We start from the raw sequence: 17,655 nt of genomic DNA, 5'->3' as shown, positions 1-17,655 counted from the left end.
TCAAGTAATTTAATTTTTAACCTAAACAGACGTGTTCTTAAAGAAAAACGCAATAGTAGATATTTAAATGAAAAAAATATTTTAATTTCAAATAAAAAAAAGTTTAATCCATATAGAAAAGAAATGTTTAAAAATAAAATAGTAGAATTCTCAACAAAAAACAGATTTTTCAGGCAAGAAAAATAATTTCACCTAAATTATAATTTGAGAAAAATAATTTGTAACACAAAATAAATATTTCTAATAACTATTTATTAGAAGTATTATTCAGATATGTAAAAAAAGTATAATTTTCTTATTTTATAGGACTTTAGAATATTTCAGCAAAAATCCGAGTCAGTTTAAAAGAAATTTTAGGGATTTTTCGAAAATTGGAAGTAATAAAAAAATATTTGATAAATTTTCGGAAATCTTTCCAAGTTTTAAAATATTTTTTATTTCGTTTTTTTAACCTTTTAAAATCTTAAATTCCTAAATATCTTTTGAACTAATTTGAATTTTTCCTAATATTTTGAAAAATCTATCAAATTTTTTTTTTAAATCCTTCTGATCTTTCAGATTTGTTATATTTTGATATCTATTTTCAAATTTCTTTAAATATTAATTTTTCAAAATAAACTGTCATTAAATATTTTCCAAAGATTCTTCGTAACAGTTTTTTTTTCTAGAAGCCTTTTCAACTTAAGAAAAACTTTGCAACTCTTTTTCCAAATCTTCAAAAATGTACGCTTTTTTTAAATGTTCAGAAACCTTTTCAAATTTCAAATAATTGTTTCATCTTTGAAAAACTTTTTGAATATTTTTTAAAATTCTTTGATTTTTTTTTAATTCTGCAAATTTAGAAAAAAATTCCTTAAAATCTTCCATATTCTGTTATTTTGAAAATCTTATGAAATTTTTAAAAATATTTCTAAATATTCTCGTAAAATTAATGTTTAAAAAAAAAATTTAATTTTACCTGGAATTTTAAGAACATCTTTTTATTATCGACCTTTCAGCCCTTGGGAGGCTTCAAAACCTTATTCGGAAATATTAAAAAATCTACATTTTGACTTCACATTTTTTCATTTTTTAAATTAATTTTGAATCTTTGCAGTTGAATTTGAATTGAAATCAATTCTAAATTTCTTTTTAATTGGTTTGAAATTTGTAATCTTATACATTTGATCAATTTTGCATCAAATCCTCCACATTTTTCTCCTAAATGCGAGGAATTAATTTAAAATGTTTTGAAATCTTTTTCAATTTCCGCTTAAAATTGATTTGTCAAAATAAATAAATCAGTTCAAATATTTCCGGGAATTTTAAGGCATTTTTTTTATTCCCTTGAAACCTTGCATAAGCTGTTAAGAACAGAATTATTTCACAATATTATAAAATCATGTACAATTAAAATATTCTCATCAAACAATAATATTTAGAAACATTAAGAAATACATTCTATCATGAAATATAATTACTTATTTTTAAATTCTGATATACTAAACTGAATGTTGAATTTCTCAATTAAAAAATTTGAACGCTTTCTATTTAAAATTGTTCCTTTTATTTTGAAATGAATTGTTGTAATTTTTAAAGATTGAGTTTAACATGATTCAATTTACACAATGTTAATAATTATACAATTTATAAAGTATTCAGCTAAAATGATTTAAATATGGAGGATTTCAAGTTGAAATTGGGCAATAAATGTTGAATTCACATTTCTTAAATTTAACGATTTAAATTTAAATCTTAACATTTTTTAAGGTTTTATTCAACTTAAAATACATAACTATTAAGGTTTTCACTTTGCATTAAATTTGCAGAATCTTTAAGGGATTGAATTTCAAAATCTTGAAAATCCAATGTTTTATTTACAATATTGAACGCATACAACATAAAAGTGAACAACTATTAAAGTTTGCATTTTGACAATGTCCAGATATTAATATGTCACTTTAAAATGTTTGAAATTGCAAGGATTTCAATTACGAAAATTTCAACTATTAATGTTTTCAACTTGAAATAAATTTGTTAAATCTAGAAGGATTCAATTAAGTTTCGGCCTAAAATTATTCAGCTTTGAATGATATGAATTAAAAATGATTTAATCCAATTTTCAGAAATTTAAATTTGAAACCAAACCACTTTGTATATTTTAATCTAAAAGTATTGGATTTTACATTCTTCTAAAATTGAAAATTGATTCGTACGCAGGTTTAAAATAAACATTTAAATTATACATTTTTAAATTAAGAACGTTCCTCAATTAAAGAATCGCAAAATTTAAAAACTCTATAATTTAGAAGTGCTTTAAAATATTAAATTTCCTATTGGAATTGTAGTATTTTTAAGGATTTCAAAACAAACTGGCTAACCTACTTTCCATTGCAATAAAAATTTAGTTTCAGAAGAAAAAAAACATACCTTAGGATAAAGCCTATCTCCTAATTGCTGCTGATGCATCGTAAGGTGATCATTGTTCAAATGAATTGCAGGTGTAGAGTGAGAATTTGCAGTTGAACTACCAGTACTGGATCCACTTGCACCCTCAACTGCACTAGATGGATGGAACGAACGTGCATCAAACGAGAGAGGTCTTCTTGTTTCTCTACATTTTCCGGAAGATCTTGAATTCTACAAAACAACAAATTAATAATTAATAACGAACATTACTAATCTACACAACTTAATATATATGTGTGTGTGTGTGTGTGTGTGTGTGTGTATGTATGTAGAAAATGTTCTAAGTTACCTGTCTTCTAAGATTGTGTTCACGATCCCCTCTGCTCTTCAACTTTTGAAGAACATTATACTGCGTGTATTTCGACCCAACCTGTGCAGCTTCAAGATTCGGAAGCTTCTCATTCGCCAGTAACGCCTGATAATAAAAAAATTAATTGATTACTAAAAGGGACGCCTAAATAGATCGCTAACGAAACTATTTTAATGATAGATTAATTGTAAAAAGATTTCCATTTTACAGAGAGAAAACAAATTGCGTTAACGATCTTTGTCCCTGGTAATGTTCAATACTTTTTGTCCTGAAATGTTCTTAATTACAAGCCAATGCATTTATTTTACAGAACTTGAAATAAGAACCACGTAATATTCGGGGTGATCGGACAATTTATTTTACAAAATCCATGATTTACAAAATGATTTTACAAAATCCATTTCTTCATTTTCCCTGGATATTAATATTCCAAGACCAGAATTTTAATTGTATAACATATATAAAATAGAATCTTTTATGAATAGAATCAAAATTTTTGTATTAAAATTTATTTAATTATTTTAACCAAAAAATATTTATTTTTTAGAAGACAGCTGCATTTTCAATCCAAAAGCAAGTATTTTCTTTCCAAATAGACGAATTTTCAACAAAACATTTGATTTTTACACCGAAAAAGATAACTTTCCAACAAAATGCTTTATTTTTAGCAAAAGCATTACATTTTCAACAAAATAGTTGATTTTTAACCAAACCAAGATTTACTATCAACAAAATAGTGGAATTTTTAAATAAAAAAAGATGTATCTTTAACGAAAAATATAATAGTTGTTATTTCAACAACAAAAAACGAATTTATAACAAAATAGTTCAATTATCAATAAAATAATAAATTTTTCAACAAGATTTCAGAATTTTCAACCTACAGAGATTAATTTTTAATAAAAAACGTAAAAGTTGATATTTCAAAGAAAAAAGATTTAATTTTTAACAAGAGATGAATTTTGAAACCAAAAAGACAAATTTTCGATAAATTAGTTAAATTATCAACCAATAAGACGAGTATAAGCCACAAATAATAATTTTCTGCCAAAAAAAGGCGATTTTTCAACAATACAGTTTATTATTTTCGATCCAAAGAGACCAATTTTCAACAAAAAAGTTAATTTAAAAATTTTAAAACAAACACTTTTTTTTTAAACCAAAATACGAAATTTCGACCATAAAGACTGGTTTTCTAACAAAAAATGGAATTTCCACTTTAAAAATATAAATACTTATTGTCCATAAAAAATAGAAAAGTTACAATTTCAGTTTGAAACAATCATTTTAAACCAATAATAAAAAAATTCAATTCTCAGCGAAAAATGGAAGTTATATTTTCAGTGAAAAATTTCCTTTTCAGCCAATAAGCTGTACTTTCAACTAAAGTGATAAATCTTTAACTGGAATTTTCAGTAAAAGAAATTAATTTTCAAACAAAACAAAAAAAAGCGAATTTCCAACTACCGGCGGAAATCATCTACAAGCCTTTTTTTTAGCTGTAACTAAAGCGCCTTTAACTTTTATAATATTACATGAAATTGTTTTCCTTATAATTCCGCGAAACCTAATGAAATTCTGTGTCTAATACGCCTTGGCGGTTTGATTTTATACATAATCCCCCAACGTATTTTTTTTTTTAAATTATTCACATATTTTTATATTTTCCCCTAAACTCTGCCCTAGGATAAAATTTGATGTAAAAAAGTCGCAAAATTTAAATAATAATTGAACTCACCACATAATTAAAAAAATTCAAAGTAACGATTTTTATTATTATCACTAAAATTGTTTAAAATATTATAAACGATGATTTAAGAAAATGTAACTATTTACATTTTTTTAATGTTTCTGATTGTTTGCACCAAGTTTGACCCTTGGGTAGAATCTAGGGTGAAAATTCTAAAAATAACTTAACGACTTAAAACAATACTATGGAGATTGATCTTTAAAAAGAGCCTAAGACCTTAAAAAATGTTATTTATACAATAAATAATGTTAATATTAGTATATATTTTTTCGAAAAGATTGAAATTTGGCTTTTTAAAAATCTTATCACAAAATTGACATTTTTCCTTGAATTTGGGCTTATTAGATACATACGTTCCATTAAATTTCTCAATATTGCGAGAAAAATGCCAATGTTAATATTACAAAAATTAAGACACTGAAGCAACAGCTCAAAAACGGGCCTGCAGATAATTTCCGCTGGTAGTGTAGTTCAGGTTTCAACCAAGTATTTCTATTTTAAAAAAAAGGAATTCTCAACAAATAATGTAAAAATAAACATCTAAAACATCTTTTTAGTTTAAAAAAAATAACAGTTGAATTCAATAAAAAATACGATTTTTAAACCAAAAAGGATGAAATTTCCACAAGGAAACGAGTTTTTAAACCGAAAAGACGAATTTGCAAATAATATTGATTTAAATTGAATTTTCAATACCAAAATAGAATTTTTCTAGAAAACAGTTGAATTTCCAAACAAAACAAATTTATTCACTTAGCAACTAAATAACAAATTCTGTAACTACAAATATAATCGTCAGGAGCAAGAAACCGAAGAAAAGCAATAAATAGAAATAGAAATACAAGGCAAATAAATGACGTACAAGAATTTTATATCAGGGCAGTTACAGGCTTGATTTTAAAAATCCTTTAACTTTTTCCCAACTAATTTTTCATTTTCCTTAGTCATTAATATTTAAATACCAGAATCCTAATGTTGCAACATTTTTAACATAAAATATTTTATCAAAGCAATCAACCAATCTTAAATAAAAATTTAAAAATTACTATCCTTGATAGTTATGTAAAGCCACCAATTTGTAACTATTGAGAGGAAATTTGAATTCAATATTAACAAGATATCTTATATTAAATTATTAATTTTAGACCTTAGTATAATATTTTTGATTAAAATGAACTGATATTCACTGCACTTTTAAAAAAGTTAAAATTACTCTAAACCTACAGGGTGGATACGCTGGGGCTTACATACATGGCGAGTTAAACGCTACCCGAATTGCACAACAGCAGGGGATAAGCCATTATACAGGGGTATTTTCATATTTCGCGCCTTTAAAGTTTCATTCGGATCGGCCATTCGGTCAAGTCCGTGCATCTTCGGATCAAGTTTATGATAGTTTCCATGGTTGCGTTCGAAACTTCAAACGGATATAAGTGTCAAAATAATATAGGTTATGTTATATAGTAATTACAAATAATAAAAGTGTTTAATTGATAATGAACTGAGATATGTGAACTGATAAGTAAACGTCATTTTTTTCTGTGTTAATAACATTATAGAATGGCTGCTGAGTGACAAATACTATAAAATAGTAATAATATTCTGCGCTTCCAGTGGGCAAAGAGTGAATGATGTTTAACGCTTATTTTTACTGAATAAAAAATATGAATAGACAGGATATGTTTCAAATAAAGTGAATGAAATATTACATGCGTAAACTTTAAATTGACATTGCCTACATTTTCTGACAGTGATTAGGGTAAACAGGTGAATCTGGACATAACCGTTTGAAGTTTCGAACGCAACCATGGAAGCTATCATAAACTCCATCCGAAGATGCGCGGACTTGGCCGAATGAACGATCCGAATGCAACTTTAAAGGCGCGAAATATGAAAATACCCCTGTATAATGGCTTCTCCTCTGCTGTTGTGCAATTCGGGTAGCATTCAGCTCGCCATGTATGTAAGCCCCAGCGTGTCCACCCTGTATAATCGTACAGAAATTCCCTGACTTTTGCAAAACTTTGATCAAAATCCCAAATTTTTCCCTGATTTTTAGGTTTTCTCAGACCTACGGGTCACCCTGATTATTTCTCTGATATTTTCGAACTCTTCTAATCTTTACAAACCTCTGCAATCGCTGTGTAGAAACTTCTAGCTACTCCGGAACCTTCACCTGGCTCATCCTTGAAAGTTACTTTAACACGATTTACTGCCAAAGGTGGAGTGTTGGTAGCTCTTCTGTTGTAGAGATTATACTGCGTATTCAGTTCCTTCATCGTTTGTACAAGCAACTGTGTCCTATCGCGCTCAACCTGTAAAAATTAAATCTTCTCATTGATTGTATTCTTCGTTGAGCTTATAATTGAAGAAACAAAATTTATACATGCCTTCGAGAGCGTTATGTCTTTTTGTTGCGAATTCCTAAGTTTTTCCATATCTCTACGGAACTTTGCTTCTTTCACAGGAAAACCTCCCAATTCTGAGACAACGGACCCAACCTCCAGACCTACATCCTCCATGAATACTCTTCCGAACAAGTCCAGCGAGAGTCTCCAGCGTCCGAGAAGAATGTTGTGAGAAATATTCGATCCAATTGTTGATAGAGATCTGGTGGATTCAACAGGACTCGTTTCAACTGTCTCGTGAGCAGAGATTTCGTGACTCGTTGCCGCAGGATCAACCTCTTCTGATGCACTTTGAGATTCCATGGTAGACACCACAAGAACTTCTGGTGCTCCGACTTTATTTACATTTGGATCCTGCGATTATATACCATTTTTTCATGCATTATATATTTGCTTATTGAAAATAATAATTAGGTATATTTATATTTCATTCAGCGATATCAGGGTGTCTACTCAATTTCTAAAATATAAAAAAATCCTAGCAATTCCAGGATTTTTCCAAGTATAATTTTTCTTTCCGGAGCCAAAAATAAAAATACTTAGTTAAACCCCCCTAATTATCCACTTGTGAATAGTTAAATACTAATTAGCTAAATTTATGAAAAAATCGAAACATTTTTAAATAATAGCAATAATTATACAGCAGTTACGCGAATTTATTATAAGTAAGGTTCTTTTAAGTTGCTATTAAAATTCAAATCAAATAAATCTGGATAGTACACCAAATTTAATTTCAACCGCTTTAAATTTCTCAAATTTCAAGGAAACATATTACATTTTTGACAAAATAGATGATTACATTTTTATTCAAAATAATTAATTGTCAACTAAGAAAAAAAAACGAAGTTCTAACCCAAGAGATGATTTTTTTAAAAAGTAGTTCAACTTTCAACCAAATAAGATGAATTCTAAATAAAAAAACTAATAGTTGTTAGGGTAATCGGTACAATTGTTGCCTCCTCCCATGATTGGCCAATTGCTTCAAGTATACGTAATTAAGAAATATTCACAATTAAAACTTAATAAACAGTGTAATGTTGTTATCAACACACTCCACGCTATTTATTATAAGTGTCAATTGTCAATATTTCTTAATATATGATCATTTTGAAGTGGCCAATTATTGTCAAAAGGGACTAATCACTGTAACTATTACCATATTTCAACAAAAATAGAAGAAAAAGAAATAACAGTTTGAATTCATCAAAAAAGAGGAAATTTTAACAAAAAATTTAAATCCTCAACCAAAACAGATTACTTTCAAACCAAAAAGGCGAATTTTCAGCAAAAGAATTGAATTATCAACCAAGAAATAATTTTTAGGCAAGAAAGAAACGATTAAATTGAAACACTTTTTCCTAATAAAAGATCTGACCATCATTAATATACTTTCGTTAATTGAAAGCAAGAATTTTCTTATTTCCAAATAAACTAACAACTACAGCCAAAAAGACAAATTTTCACACAAACAGTTGATTTTCAACAAAATCTTTGAATTCTCAACCAAAACAAATTAAGTTTCAAAGAAACAGTAAAATTTTTTATTAAAAAAAAATGTACCTTCTAATAAAAGGAGATCTATTTTTGAAGCAAAAAGACGAATTGTCAACAAGACAGATTTTTCAGTCCATAAAGAAACAAAAATTTAAAAAAAAATTAATTTTCAAGCCAAAGACTAATTTTCTACAAAACAGGAGAATTTTTAATCCGAAAATAGGAGTTTTCAATTAAAAAGGTAACTTTCAACCAAATAGTTAAAATTTTGAAGCCAAACGGATCAATTTTCTAAAAATAGTTGTATCTTCAACCAAAAAGGATGATCTTTGAACAAAATTGTTGAATCTTCAACATAGTGATAACATTTTTAACCAAATAATAAAAACTTTATTAAAAAAAAGGCGAACTGCATACTTTGTAATTGCAGGGCATTCTTAAATATACTCGAATTATCTCAAGTTTAATATAAAAAAAATTATTTTATAATATTAAAGACGAATTTTTAAAAAATCCATATTAAAAAATAAATAAATAAAAAATTAAGAGTTGTATACATTTTTGAAAGGAACTCTCTTAAAATCCTTTGAAATTTTTAAAAATAAGTTAAGGGCATATGATACTTAGAAAATTGTCGATTTTACCGGTTTTAGGTTCCCCCGGCTTTTTTTCTAGAATTATAAATATTTTGTCTTAAAAATTTGGGAAATGATAGCGAACATGCTAACGGACGTCCCCACACACTTTTTCTGTAGGTTAATTAAAAAAAGTTTTAATTTAGCAACATGTGATTAATTTTCATAGCGCTTAGCAAGTAGTATCGATTTTTTCAGTGTTACATTCCCCCGGCTTTTTTCCTAGGATAAAAAATATTTTGCCTTCAAAATCTGGGAAATATTTAAAGAGCTTAACACCTTCCATAAATATTATTATTCACCTATTTTTAAATTTTCAATTGCAATATTGTTTGAATCTTCAATTAAAAATCGTTTATATTTTTAATCTTCAAATATACAATTGATAATTCGGTATTAATTTGAAATCTGAGCACTAAAAATCGTATCCATTTAAAAATGTTAATATTAACCATATTTTTTCATTTAAGGCCATGTGATGAGTGGATCACGTGATCCGATTCGTACCTTACCGACACTTTTTTTATTTCCCAACTTATATTCACACGAAACGCCACATCGAGTTGAAAATTTGGGATACTAAACAAGAAGCACTAAGAATGGTGGGTCTTGCCCTAAATTTGTATAATTATGAAAACAGTTTTTTTTTGTAAATAATTTTTGTTGCTTTTTTTATAATTATTAAAATTTAGGGCCAGACCCACTTTTCTTAGTACTTCTTATTTATTATCCCAAATTTTGATCTCGATATGGCGCTTAGTATGAAAATAAGTTGGGAAACAAGAAAGGTGGCGGTAAGGTAGGAATTTGATCACGTGACCCACTCGTCACATGGCCTTAAGACAAAGTATGAGAAAGAGGTTTCTTCAATTTTTTATAAATCTTTACATTAATAAAATATTAAACGGAAATTCCGAACTGTTAAAAGATGGGTTTTGGTAGTTTTCGCAAATTCTTTAAATTCTAGAATTGACTAAATTTGTGTTTAATCGAAAAATGGAATTAAAATCGGCTGTAAATCTTGTAATTCTTGTTCAAATTTTGGTCTAATCGAAATATAATTTTATTATAAGATGTCGAACATAATGATAATTTTTATCCATATTAAAACAAAAGAATCTTCCAAATATGCCAATAGACCATCGTACTTTAAATTAGAATAGATTCAACGAAAAAATATTTTACCTTAAAAGTTTTATTTAAATCCTAATAAGTTTCGTTTTAAAACTAGGTCAATTTTAAAAAGACCGTTAAACCTGTAAAATTAGGAACGCTCGAAAAAATGTCCAGAATTTCTTTGACTAACAAAAATTCCCTGAATGTTTTCAGCTTTTTCAGGTGAGCAAAGAACGTGGACATTCGAAAATCCAAGTAAAATTTCTTTTTAATCGTTTTAAAACTTACCGTTATGGTTCCTGCTCTGACGATGACGCTCCTGCCATTTTTACAAATATCTTTTCCCTTTCCAGTTGCAACTTCACCTTGACTACTCGGAGATACGATGATTGGAGCCCTATCGATTTGTTCAGTCACAATTGATGATTGTCCGTCACCGGAAGGATTTATTGTTTTTTGTTTATCCTGCAGTGAAACATTTTAATTATATTAATCTGATAAACTGAAGATCGATTTTAAGAAATTTCGAAGATTTCTAGGGATCACAGCGGTCCAGTAATTTAATTTTAGGTAAGAAAGGGGATTTTTTTCGGGAAAATGGAATTTCATTAAGTATGAAAAACTTTTGATATCATAAGAGTGTCTCGTGAATATTAAAGGAAACTTTCCTCTGACAACGCCTTTTATTTAGCAAGTTTTCTAGTTATTTTTGTGTCTGCAATTTTTTAGATAGCTTTGAAAATTCTGTTGAACACTTCAGCACTTACAACTAATAAAAATATACCAGAAGAAAATTCAAGAAGATCAAATATTGAAAATTAGATAGACAACATATTTAAAAATTGTTTTCATGTTTGATTTAAAAAAAAGGGATTTTCATCAGAAAATAGATTTTGACTCCTTATTCTCAACAGTTTTTTTCCACTTGAATATGAAATGATTGAATTATTAATTAAATGAAAACAATCATCAATTTATATTAATTAAACAATTAATAGAGCACAATAAGAAAATCAAACTATTTTTTATCGAAAATTAACTTTTTTTGTTAACAATTTATATTTTAGGGTTGGAAATTAAAATGTTTGTAGAAAAGTTGTCCTTTTTCCTTGAAAATTAAACAATTTGGTTGACATTATTCTTTCTCGGCTGAAATACCTTTTTTGATTAAAGCATAAATTATTTTGTTAAAAATAATTCTTTTGGGTCTGATAAATCAACAAGTTATTTCGCAAATTAACTACTTTACAGAAAATTCGACGCTATTGGACACTGTTTTTCCCCTACAAAAATAATCTTTTTGGCTCGGAAAATCAACAGCTTGGTTCAAAAATAAACTATTTTGTTTAAGAAAACACGCATTCTTTGGATGAATTCAACTGTTTTTGATATAAAATAAAAATATTCTTTTGCTAGAATTTTAAATATTTCATTTTTTGCTGAGAATTATCTTTCATGGTTGAAAATTTAATCATTTTGTTCAAAAATAAACAATTTTGGTACAAATTCCTCCTTTTTGTCCTGATTTATCATTTTAGTTAAAAATGTAACTATTTTCTTAAAAATTTGTATTTTTGGGTTAAAAATTAATTTTTTGCTTGAAGATTCATATTTAAGGTTTTTCAAATTCAACTGTTTAGGAAAAAATTATTTTTGGGTTGAAAATTCAACTATTTTTTTTTTTTTTTAGAAAAGTCGCAAGCCAAGCAAAAAAAGATGAATTGTCAGCGAAAAATTTAGTATTTGAGACTCTAGCCAAAATATCTTTTAAATTTAAACAAGAACAAATTGAATTCATCTAATTAAAATGGGACTTTTCTAACAAAAAATAGTTGAATTTTCAACCCAGAAAGAATTTTTTCCTAAACAGTTGAATTTTAAAAACCTAAAATATGAATCGTTAAAAAAAAAAGTTTATTTTCAACCCAATAGTTTCTACCAAAGTAATTCAATTTTCAACCCAAAAAGACAAATTAAAAAAAAAAACGAATTTTCTACAAAATAGTTGAAATTCAATCAAAAAGATGAATTTTTCCAAAATTGCTAATCTTTCAACAAAATAATTAAATTTTCAATCATGAAAGATAGTTCTCAGCAAAAAATGTAATATTTTAAATTCAAGCTTAATAATATTTTAATTTTATATCGAAAACAGTTCAATGCATCCAAAAAATGCGTGTTTTTTTAAACAAAATAGTTGATTTTTGAACGAAATCGTTGATTTTCCAAGCAGAAAAGATGATTTTTGTAGGAAAAAACAGTTGAATTTCGAGCTCTAAAATATAAATTGCAAAAAAGTTCATTTTTAACTAAATAGTTTCTACTAAAATTGTTGAATTTTGAATCCGAAAAGACAATTTTTCAACAGATTAGTTACGTTTTCCAATACAGAGATGAATTTTCAACTAAAATTTAGTATCTTAAATAAAAGAAAAAATCATTTTCTGGCCAAAAACACGCTTTTTCTAGAAAAAAAAAGTTGGATTTTCAATCGTCAAATATAAATATTCAACAAAAAAAGTGTCCAAAGGTGTCGAATTTCAGTGAAGTAGTAAATTTTCGAAAGAACTTGCTGATTTTTCAGACCCAAAAGAATAATTTTTAACAAAATAATTGATGTTTTAATCAAAAAAGATATTTCGGCCGAGAAAGAATAATTTAAACCAAATTATTGAATTTTCAAGGAAAATATGACTTTTTAGAATTTTCAACCAAAAATAGTTTGATGTTCTAATTGTGCTCTATCAATTGTTTAATTAATTAAAATTAATAATTGTTCTCATTTAATTAATAATTCAATCATTTCATATTCAAGTGGAAAAAACTGATGAGAATAAGCAGTCAAAATCTATCTACTGTATAAACATTAATGTTATTTAAAAGAATTTATTCAACCACAGAATTGATTAATCTTTTAAGGTTTAGTTTCTCGATTAAATCGTTAGTGATTTCTTCGCTGTCGTCGAAGTCCTATAAATCTACAAAATTAGCAAATAAATCATATAAGAAATATTTGAAATTGCTATAATCAAAGAGTCTCTTTGAAAACGTCTTGTTTCATAATATCTTGGATTTCTCATTATGATTCTTAAAAAAAGAATCGAAACTATTTGAAATGAGGTCAAAATTCTCGATTTTGGCCCTTAGCGAGTTTTTTTCTTCTTCAATTTTAAGGGGATTGAGTGACGGTCTGTGACCCCTGGTTTTTACAAAGACTGGTACATCAACACCGCGCTGAAGATAGTAAAATAATTGTTTTTTTTTTTTTTTTTTTTTAACTGTAATAATATACATATAATATCTAATTACCGTGTATTTGCTAGAACCAGGTTCGCTTGTTTGCAAGGAACTGCGTCTACTTTCGGACATTGTGCTAGAACTAGGTCCCTGAATGATTTGACTGAAGGTTGGGGTGGCAACGACATTCTGATTGTCGACGCTGCGTGTCGAGAGACCGAGCCGCGTTGGCAGACCTTCCAGAGTATTTTGATTAGAACCAGTAGCACTAGACACAGGTGATTGTCTTGGAACGCCAAAAAGATCCTCACGCCTCGAATGTGGCTGTAATAAATGCGGCTGATCAGCTAAGGGTAATGCTTCACTCATGACTGTGTCGAAGGGATCAATTGGTGGACAACCGAGGCACAAAGTTGAATCTGATCTTTGTAGGAAGGGATGTTTTCTCCCTTTTCCAGTTGAATTACTGTTGTTTGCTACTCCGCAAACCGGGACTTGCAGTAGGTCTGGATAATCGACTGAGTCCGTCTCCATCGCCGTGTTTCCTGGCAGAGTGTCTTCCTCGCCTTCCTCATTGTCGTTCTCGTCCTATAATTATACATATATATTTGAGATAAGATAAGGGAACTCCATTAATTAAGGTAAGGGGTATCCCTCTATCATACTCCTTAGTTTATACCGATTTTGAAGGGTTTCAGGTGATACATAAAAGATTTGAAAGTATTTAAATAGATTTAAGGGGATTTAAAAAGATCGACAAAGACTTCACATGATTTTCATAAATTTCAATCGATTTAAAGAGGTTTCGATGATTTCACAGGATTCCTAAGTATTTTAAGAGATTTTGAAATATCCTAAAGTATATCCACGGATTTTATAGAATTTCCTAGGATTTCACTGCATTTCAAAGGATCTAAGAATAATATAAGGGCTATTGGGAATGGTTAAACTGCAATACGCCACCTGGCGACAAAAATTCGAACTAGAAAGAATAGTCATAATTTTAAAGATGCATTTTAATTTGTGAAAACTGTTCTTGTGGAGTTTATAATATTTATTGAATAATAAAAATAAGTCTTTATCGAAAACAAAGTGTTTAAGATTAAATTTACATATTATACAGTGAAAAACCCCACTTTTTGACAGAAATATTTTTCTAAACAAAAAAACAATTATTGTTCTCTTTATAGTGATTTTCAAAAGATTATAAACTTAAATGGACTTATTTTGAAGGAAATTTTTATTAATTTATACATAAAATATTTACTATTTAAAAATCTAATCTAAAAATTAGGGCTACATACATTAATTAAAGTTTATTTATGCAAAAATTAAAATACATGTTTAAAATTGTACCTACTCTTTCTAGTTCCAATTTTCGGCACCATGTGGCGTAATATGGTAGACCACCATTCTAATCGAGGTATTTCGAGGAATGATAATGGTTTTTAAAAAGATTTTAATATATTGTAAAAAATTTCAAGAAGTTTGGGTAGATTCTCAAGAATTTTCAGAGTCCAAACGGTTTAAAGTAATTTCAAGAGATTATGAACAATATACATGGAATTGAAAGGAATAAAAAGAAATTCCACAATTCAAACATTCATCAAAATAATTCACCGTATTTCAAAGGATTGTGAAAAGATTGCCCGCAATTCCGCGTCATTTCATGAAATAGTACATAATAAAAAAGAAACAAGATGTGTATCAAACAATTAAAATTAATTTCAATAACCAAAACAAGTGTTAATTAGCATATGCAAAAATGGGAAGAAGTAAACTTGTAATTTTTCTGAAGACAGTTGAAATTTCAATGAAAAAATTAATTATCAAGCAAGAAAGATGAATTTTCAACCAAGAATGATGACTTTTCTACTATAAAAGATGAATTTTTAATTCAAGAGAACGAATTTTTAAGAAAACTATCGAATTTTTAAACTACAAAGGTGAATTCTCTACTAAAAAAAAAAAAAAAAAATTCCAATGAATTCTCTAACTACAAAAAATAAATTAATGTGCAATTAAAATAATGAACCTTGGAAAAAATGAATTTCCAATAAAGAGTTCAAAATTTACCAAATGGTCGAATTTTCAACCAATAAGATGATGTTTTAACTAAAAAGATTAATTTTCTACCAAAAAACACGAATTTTCAAACGAAATTTTGAATTTTCAACTAAAAAAGACAGTTTCCAACCAAATAGTAGAATTTTAAACTAAAAAATATAACTTTTCTACCAAAAATGGAACAATTTTCGGTGAAAGAAAATTGATTTCATTCTAACAAATTAGTTTCAATTTTCCACAAAAAAATTCAATTGTTCTTAATGAGTTCTCTCAATTCAGTTAAAATTCAAGCGAAAAAACGAGAAAAAAGAGAAGCTCCTTGAAAAAAGAGGAATTCTTTTTTTTAAAAGGGAGAAATAGGAGAAAGAGTGTGAAGTCCGAAATATGAAAGTGATTTTTAAACTTATTAAGTTATCATTGAACTGTCGCAAAATTCGCAAATTTTGTTCAAATTTATCATCAGGAAACGTAATAAATTCTATCAGAGTTCGTAACGTCACTTCCACTGCCCCCCCCCCCCTTCACAAACCCTTAAATTGGTAATGTAGTTTATGGACTGCCCCTAAATAATAAGAAATTAATTTAATAACTAGATTAGAAAGCCTGGTGAATTATATTCTAACCTGATCGTTCCAAGTGGAGTAAGTCGATGCATCTTTTGGTGCTTCTCCTCTCGAATGTGGTTCCGAAAGCGAACGCATATAATAAACAAGAGCATCGAACACGTAAGCTACGTGTCGCAAAGCAGAAACATCCAGCACTGGTAAACTGTCCCTGTGCTCTCCATTGTGTGCTCGCATCAATGATAAGCAGTACGATAAGAACTCTCGTCTCGCCGAATTAGCATCGCCACCTGATAGAATTTGTTCAGATATTTTTTACTGAAATACTCAAAAGTTACTTTGTACGTACCAAAATCAGAATTCCAAAGAAAGACTAGATTATCCGCTTAAATATTGTAGGAAACAGGCCTCACAGTCCTTATGAGATATAAAAAGGATAACTTCTTTTTTAAAATGGGATTATGATAAAGAAGTTTCTAGGCAGTTAATTTTCCTGTTTATTTTTTTAAATTCATTTTTAGCTAGCTTTCAAAAATCCTTTAGATAGCTCATGATTTTCTACTGACAAAAATATAGTAGAAAGAATCCAGAAAAGCGGAAAGAATGAAAAATAGATAAACTTAGAAAATTATCATTTTTGAGTTTACCTATTTTTAATTCTTTCAAATTTTTTTTCTACGCTATTTTCATCACTAAATGTTTACGAGGTATTCAGCAGATTCTTTAGACATTGGTAGAAAAAGATCATTTTTAAATACGATCAAACGATTGAGTAGAAAATTCCTTTTGTTCCAGTTTCATTATTGATGCTTTGTGATTTTTTTTAACGAATACTATCAATAAAACGTTCTGAAGTCGAATATTGAATTATCTCTCAGGGACCACATATAAAAATCAGTCAAAATTGGAAGTCACTATTCGGACATACAAAAAACGTTAAAAAGAATTAGAATCCACGAAAATATAAATTTACTATTTCAGTTTTGCGATTCAATTTTAAATTGCTAATGTTTAAATGTCTTCAATTTAAACTTTTTTACTGAGGTCGAATATTCCAATTTAATTTTTTTAAACGCAATCAATTTAAAATTATTATATTTTGGCCGCTTCAAGCTTCAAATTTTCAAAACATTAAGACACAATTTAAAGTGATACCACCGGTTTACACTATTTAAATTTGAAATTGTCTTTTGATATTTCAATTTTAAACAGTTTAATCATCAACGCTTTTACTTTAAAATTGTACAATTTGAAACAATTTGAATTTAGAGCAAAAACTTTATTTAGAAACATTTTTTAAATTTGCAATTAAAAATTATTCAAGTCCAAAAGCGTTCAATTTGAAATTGCTCCATTTAAAAAATTGATCTGAAATTATTAAATTCTGTAAAACTTTTCAAATAAACCATGTTAAATAAAAAGCAAATAAACTGTAAAATTTAGAACTTTTATCAATTATAGAGTTCAAAGATTCAGATTAAGTTCAAAAAATATAAATCCACGTTAACATTTTCAATAGTCTAAATTAAAGAATCAAGCAATGAACTTTAAAAAATTTTTAATTAGATTATTTTAAGTAATTTTAAGCTAGATACATTAAAAATTGAAAAATAATTCTTTTAACTTA

General features: G+C 27.6%; 1 protein-coding gene across 2 annotated transcripts in view; it reads right to left on the bottom strand.

The window, feature by feature from the left end:
* LOC117167906 (E3 ubiquitin-protein ligase UBR5) overlaps positions 1–17,655 on the bottom strand; it is a 48,515-nt gene that overhangs the window by 6,384 nt on the left and 24,476 nt on the right. For both annotated transcript variants that reach the window (XM_033353146.1, XM_033353147.1), the window contains 7 exons: positions 16,089–16,318; positions 13,471–13,986; positions 10,450–10,626; positions 6,899–7,270; positions 6,638–6,823; positions 2,738–2,863; positions 2,410–2,619 (listed from right to left, as the gene is read on the bottom strand). In XM_033353146.1, the coding sequence (XP_033209037.1) occupies positions 2,410–2,619; positions 2,738–2,863; positions 6,638–6,823; positions 6,899–7,270; positions 10,450–10,626; positions 13,471–13,986; positions 16,089–16,318 (1,817 nt within the window). The remainder of the gene's footprint in view (positions 1–2,409; positions 2,620–2,737; positions 2,864–6,637; positions 6,824–6,898; positions 7,271–10,449; positions 10,627–13,470; positions 13,987–16,088; positions 16,319–17,655) is intronic.

The sequence above is a fragment of the Belonocnema kinseyi genome, chromosome 2 (genome assembly GCF_010883055.1).
Source record: "Belonocnema kinseyi isolate 2016_QV_RU_SX_M_011 chromosome 2, B_treatae_v1, whole genome shotgun sequence".
In the NCBI taxonomy this organism is placed as follows: Eukaryota; Metazoa; Arthropoda; class Insecta; order Hymenoptera; family Cynipidae; genus Belonocnema; species Belonocnema kinseyi.
Note: the sequence above shows the minus strand (reverse complement) of the source record. Positions and strands in the feature narration are given on the sequence as shown.